This window comes from Monomorium pharaonis, chromosome 9 (genome assembly GCF_013373865.1).
Source record: "Monomorium pharaonis isolate MP-MQ-018 chromosome 9, ASM1337386v2, whole genome shotgun sequence".
Classification (NCBI taxonomy): Eukaryota; Metazoa; Arthropoda; class Insecta; order Hymenoptera; family Formicidae; genus Monomorium; species Monomorium pharaonis.
In genome coordinates, this window is record NC_050475.1 from 21768429 (window position 1) to 21775495 (window position 7067).

The 7067-nt window shown below is 46.7% G+C and overlaps 1 protein-coding gene across 1 annotated transcript in view; it reads left to right on the plus strand.

The window, feature by feature from the left end:
- LOC105835536 (neurogenic locus protein delta) overlaps positions 1-6627 on the plus strand; it is a 45577-nt gene extending 38950 nt beyond the window's left edge. Inside the window, exon 6 of the mRNA XM_012678929.3 lies at positions 1056-6627. Coding sequence (XP_012534383.2) covers positions 1056-3036 — 1981 coding nt within the window. The 3' untranslated portion in view covers positions 3037-6627. The remainder of the gene's footprint in view (positions 1-1055) is intronic.
- Positions 6628-7067: the final 440 nt, after the last annotated feature.

Below are 7067 nucleotides of genomic sequence, written 5' to 3' on the forward strand. Positions count from 1 at the left end.
TACACGGCCGCACACATGTAGCATCTTCTTTTCATTCCACCTCTCGTCCTTTCGTTATCTCTGTCTGTTCTAGTCTCTTTCTCCTTCATTCTTCCGTGAGGCATAACCCCCGCACGTAATGTAATGGCCGACCAGCGTATCATCCTCATCTCCCGGCATGCCACCCTCTCACCCTTCACCAGACATTTCGTCTCTCTCTCTCTCTCTCTCTCTCTCCCCCCCCTTCTCTCTTTCTCTTTCTGTTCCTCTTCTTCTCCCTACCTCCCCTACCGACTTTATCCACTTTTAAGATATTCCTTGTCGTTGTACGTTGCCCTCTCTCTCTTTCTGTTCCTTCCCCTCCGCGTACGGACCGCGAATCTTTTCTTCCTTCGCGACTCGACCGAGAAGTCCTCGTGCCATCCTTTCCTCTCTTGTCTTCCTGCCGCATATCGCAGACGTTCGCGCGTACACATGCATACGTACATATATACACACACATACACATCTTTCGATGCTTCGCCGACCTCTGTCCCTTCTTTGCTCTTCCTCTTAAGCAAGAATTCTCCTCCTTTATCGGGATTTTGTCGATCCTCTTCTTGCACCTACGGCTGCCTTTCATCCGTCATCGGTGAAACTCTCCTCGAGTGACCGATGGAAGACCGGAAAAAAAAAATGGGAAGGAATATCAAAGTACGCAGACCCAAACTTCGGTTTACAATTAGATCTCTGTCAAAACACAATCACGATGGTTCAACGAGTTCTAGTTATTACTAGACGACGCGTGGATCATTCATCCCGTGCACCAATCTCGCTGAGTATTGTCCCGATGGGATTTGAGATAATATATACAATTACCAGGGAGAGAATGATTTATCTCTGAGAATGATTCAGCTTTCGTGGAAACCGTGACATACCTAGGTCATTCATTTATTCTACCGCCGGTGGCATTCGATCGTAGATAGATATAATACATGTCAACTTTTGATTAGTATTTTCTCTGATAATTCTCTGAGAATTGCACGCGAGGATCCGAGTATTACTAAAAGGAGCCATGTATTGTCGTATTGTTGCAGATGCCACAACGGGTGGAAGGGCACCCTGTGCAATCAGTGCGTTCGATACCCGGGCTGCCTTCACGGTAGCTGCCAAAAGCCCTGGGAGTGCGCGTGCGACGAGGGCTGGGGCGGACTGTTCTGCAACCAGGATCTCAACTATTGCACAAATCATAAGCCATGCATGAACGGCGGCACCTGCTTCAACACCGGCCAGGGCTCATACACCTGCTCGTGCCCGTCAGGCTTTACCGGCACCGAGTGTCAGACGCCGCTCTTCGACTGTCACTCGAAGCCCTGCCTGAACGGTGGTACTTGCTCGATGACGGAGTCTCCGTCCGTGAGCTACGTGAGCGGCAACGGCACGGAGCTATCGTCGTCCTCCAGGCAGCAGCATCGTCGTGGTTATCGCTGCACCTGTCCACCCGGTTGGCGCGGCCGACACTGCGAGATCACGACGCGATCCTGCCGGGATTCGCCTTGCCGACACAGTGCCACCTGCGAGGACGATTCTTTACGCGGCTACGTATGCCGTTGCCCGCCTGGCTACACCGGCGCCGACTGCGAGTCGCAGGTCGACGAGTGCTCGCCGAATCCTTGTGCGAACAACGGCACCTGCACGGATCATGTCAACGGTTACCGATGCACGTGCCTCGCCGGCTTCACCGGCGAACGCTGCGAGATCAACGTGGACGACTGCCAGGGCGATCCATGCCTGAACGGCGGCACCTGCAAGGACCAGGTGAACAGCTTCCGCTGCCAATGTGTACCGGGCTACGTCGGCAGACTCTGCCAGGATAAGGTGGACTACTGCCTGGCGAAACCATGCGCGAACGGAGGCAGATGCACTTCTGGGACCAATGACTATCATTGTACGTGTAAGCCCGGCTTCACCGGCAAGGACTGTAGCGTGGACGTGGACGAGTGCCGGAGCGCGCCTTGTCAGAATGGCGGTATTTGCCGGAACCGCGTCAACGGCTTCTTGTGCGAATGCCCGGACGACTGGCACGGTGACACCTGCGCCGAGAAAGTCGGCGTCGCGGTGGCATTGCCACCGCTCACGTCCGCGCCCGCGAACTCGAACGTGCCGCTGGCGGAACCGTCTTCGGGCGGTAATCACTGGCCCGGCAATTTGTCGAAGCACGTTGCCTCCAGAAAGACCAGCCTGACCACGGAACATCTGGTGATGATCGCGACTCTCTCCACCGCGGTACCGGCCTTCGCGCTCTTCGCCGCGGTCGCGGTGATGTGCATGAAGAGACGACAGAAGCGGGAGCAGGCGAAGGCCGACGAGGAGGCGAGGCTGCAGAACGAGAGGAACGCGGTGCACAGCAGCATGAGCAAACGTAGCGCCAGTACCATCGGGGTCGGTAGCGTTGGCGGTCTCCTCGGCAACGGTAACGGTCTGATCGGCGGCGGCGGCGGCGGCGGCAGCGTCTGCGCTCTGGGCACCGGCGACGCGCACATGATCAAGAATACCTGGACGGCGAGTAAAAGTGTCAACAACGTGGCGTCCGCGGCATCGCGGCAGGACGACCTGGACTCGTCGTTTCAGACCGACGTGACGCTGGACAGTTCGTGTTCGGGTTATAAACCAGAACCGGTGTTGCAAGACGGTCGGACAACGAGGACGACGAAACAGCTGAATACAGAGGCGGCGGCCCATCGGGCGTCCGCGCACCTCTTCCAGAAGGAGAAGGACTGTCTCGGCCTAGGCCTCGGTATCGGAGTCCTGGAGAGTGCCAAGAGATCGTCCGTGTTTGCCGCTACTAGTAACGCGACGGACAGTTGTTGCGCCGCGGAAGCCGCGCTGATGAAGAGGCCGACGACGATATCGGAGTCAGCCAGTGGCGCCAGTGTCGTCAGTAGTGGTAGCAGTGGTCCACCGGGAAGCGGTGGCGGTGCCAGCACGGACAACAGTAATTGCGGTGTGTACGTGATAGACGATCACTACGTCAGGCACGACGCCGCACTGGCGGCGACGCTCGCGACGGAAGTGTAGTAGACACTCCGGACACATCGAACTCCTATTTAGAGTGATAGAGAAAGAGAGCGAGAGAGTAAGAGAGTGCATGAAAGGAAAAGAGAAATCGAACGACAGTGCGTGTGCGTGTGCGAATCGTGGATCTTATTTTCTCCGTGCGCGTAAATTGACAGAATCTCACCCCGTTCGATTTCCTTCGATTTTTCTCGACCCCTCCGCGCGGCGACGCTTTCGTCTCGGATGCCTGGTTTTTCTTTTCTTTTTTTTTCGTTTTTTAAATATATATATATATATATATATATATATGTGTGTGTGTATACATATATATATTTTTTTTTATTACATCTTTTTGTAAAAGTGCTCGTGCATCCGCGATTGTGGCGCCGCTAGTCGCCAATGGGACTCCGCGATTAAAACATCGTTTCGAGAAGAACACGCTGCATCGCGTCACCGGCCAGTTTGACCAGCTATTACGAGTGTGCATGTCGTCCCAGGATCCTGAAACGAGAGCGATGACGGACTGACCGAAGACGTTCGATCGGGGATGATCGAGAAGCGACAGAGAGACAAGGAGAAGAATTAACGCGATGCTGTGGGGGTCGGCCGGTTTCTTCGGGCGGCCGCCGACCCATCCTTAGGTATTAATATTATATATCATGCTCGAAAGTGAAACTCTGTACAGAACTAATTTATTATTATTGTTATTTACTTATTGTATTACTGATTGCTATTAATTATTATTATTTTTATTATTATTATTATTATTATTATTAATATTATTACATCGTGTCGCATTATCATTGTTCTCGGTATTAATTCTTTTTCGAATTTGCGTGACCGAGTTGCCGACCGGGGCAAGAATACGACAGCGAAAGATCTTTCGTGTATATTATCCGTGTGTGCGTGCGAGAATGAATGAGCCGTGTATGCAGAATACTCGTATGTATGTGTAACTGCGAACGAGAAAGTTTAACGACGGATTAGCATCTTTGGAACGACGTCGTCTTTTCGTATTCGGAATTAATGTTTTGTGTAACACCGCCTCTTTTTTCCCTTTCTTTTTTTCTTTTTTTTTTTTAAATAAAACATTCCTTTTCTCGGAGAAAATACCGTTGTACGACGTAGGCACTTCCACTTGAGGCGACAACAACGTCCAGCGATGAAAAGCATGAAAATTAATATTTAAAATAACAGAAATGCTTTCTTTTGACTTTTTGGGATTCTCCGTTTCAAGGATAATCCCCCGGTCGAGTGATTCTTCAAACACCCGCGATTTTCATGCCAACTTTCAACTGGCTCAAAGGAACGTTTGGAAGGAAGGATGGAAAGCGGCACACATGACTCTTAACAAAATTCCGTCCTTTTAATCCGAAAACGTCGTCATTCCATCGCGATAGTTCGAATAAACTTAATACGGAATTAAATTAAGCGATCCGATAATTAAGCAAATAGTTTTCGTAGAAAAGGATAAAAAATATCGAGTAATACAAGAAGGAAAAGCCCGTGCATGCGAAACCCGTAGATCTTTTATTTTCATCAAATTCAACTTGTATCGAGGAACATATGATAAAGAAATTTATTCACTGATTCGCAAAACTCCCCCAAAAAATCGCGCAGCATTAGCTTTTTCTCGTTGAAGAAGTCGTTGATTTTCTACGAATCCTATGATTACTATACAAACGACGTGTACCGTTCGACGAAACATTGCTCGCGCTACGTACTGAAAAGACGAACGGACAGACGTGTATAAATTATGCAGATATAGAGAGATATATAAATAAATAAATAAATAAAAATAAAAATATATAAATGAACAGTGAGAGATAGAAATCCGGCGTCGTCGACGCCGTAGCGTTTCGACGACCATGCGGTTTATTTCGAAGCGATTTGGCATCGAAATCGGCGAGAGAGGCTAGTCGAGAGAGAAATCAAAGAAGCGATCATCGTCGCACCAGAGAACGTCAGATCGAACCGATTAAATCTGATCGTAACGCAAATCTTCCCAACGCGAATATTTAGAAACATCTAAAAGATAAGTCCTATAGTATACATACTTATATTATAAAATTTCGCTTGTCTTTTGTAGGCGATGATTTCGAGAATAGGCTTCCCAAGACATTTGAAAGTTTAGCACTTCTTTAGAACATACTGAGCTTTCAAATGTGTTTTTTGTTTTTTTTTTTTAATTTTTTTGTGTACTCTCGCGTTGTGCTTTTCTAGAGTTTGTACCGGAAAGCAATGAGGTTTGAATTGCGATTAAAGTAGAGCTTTGGCGGATTCGGTTGTCCCTTTCGCGTTTATTCGTGTTTATTCGGACCAACGAATCCACGAAGTAATCGACTCGATATTGTCCCCGTTCATTTGTGCGAAAAAAAAAATCTAGAGAGATCGCCCAGAAACGATTTAAATTTTGCAAATCCTCCATCATTTGCATCGCCATTAGCAGCGCTTTTTTCGGTGGTACCCTCGCTGACTTCACTCACGAATACGTGATAGATAAGTGACGATTATTGTATGTTGCTGCACGATCGATTATGATAATTAATTATTTATTTGTGACTGCTGATGAGACGATTTTACACGGCGTAAAAAGAAATTAAATAAATGGCGATTAGTGCGCCAATGACAGTGATGACGATATTATCGCGTTAGAAATGTGCGTGCGATGTACGAAGAGTGTGAGAGAATGAATGAGTGAGAGAGAGAGAGAGTTGTAGCGAACAAAGATTCGATGATGTTCCTGTTACGAAATAATGATAATTAAATAAACGAAATGCAAGTATCGACTAAGTCAGGTTTATTTTCGGGTCTCGTTCGCGCGCGGTGGCGCAAACAGGGTGTTTTTTTTCCGCGTTTATATGACTGTCATACGTAATTGATAACGCTTTACTTTAGATAACAGCGGATGACATCCGCGGACCGATCGAAGATCGCAATGAATTCAATCCTTCCTGTCTGGCTTCCAGCTCCCGATCCTTTCCTCCACCCCGTCGAGCTCTCGACAACCGCCGTCGCGCGCGTACAGACTCCAAATTAACGAGAAAAGCGTGCGTGTAAATGCGAGATTATATTGTACGAATTACGATGTGTAATAAAGCTGTTGTCATTTTTTGTACTTACACTCTGGACGATTTGATACGTCTCGCTATCGTTAAACGGTCTCCATCATTCCCATCCATTTAGTCCCTTGTTCCGCTCCCGATTAGATTTTTTTTCAACGACGTTTTTTGAACTTTTAGACTTTCGAATTAGGATTATTTTTTTGTGTGTAATAGTGATACGCATTCGCAAGAAAAAGAAAAATATTGTTTCCCGCTGATAGTGGCCTTTCGTTCGCGCCGAGACTTTAACGAAGATTGTGAAGACCATCCTAGGCGTACTGTATCCCTCCGTTTTTGTATAAAACAGAAAGAAAATAATATGCACACAGCGTATACATACACTGACCTACACGCAGCACATCTGTATATTTGTAGTAGGACTATACAATTGCGATTATTATTAATTATTAATATTATTATATAAAAAAACGTGTAAATAGATGAATTGTCAATATAACGATGTCACGCAAACGACAGTGGACGATTAATAATGATACCTAAAAAAACATGAAACTCGTTTTTTTTGTCTCTCCCGCTTGCCTTTTAACGAACATAATATAAGGACTCTTGAGACTTAACGGCAATTTTTTGTGCAAATTAGAATAAATCTCTAATTTTAAATATTACAAATATCACGTCACGTCACGATTAAAATTTGTACTAAAGCTCTGTCAAAAGCAATTTTTATTTTGATGCAAGGAATTATTTTGTAACTTTTGACATCTGATCATAATCGGATGTGACGGAAAAAAAAAGACTCTCAAAGTGGCATCATTAGAGTTTTGCTCTCGTGGAAAGCGTTTGATTCCGGAATACTATTACTCACTTACCGAGTGCGCTTTCGAGGCCAAACCGATATCCAGTACACCCGTCGCTATTTTTGTACCCGTTGTCATTTTTGTCGTTTTTGTCGTCGTTGTCGCCACGAGCGGCGCTTAAGAAGGCAGT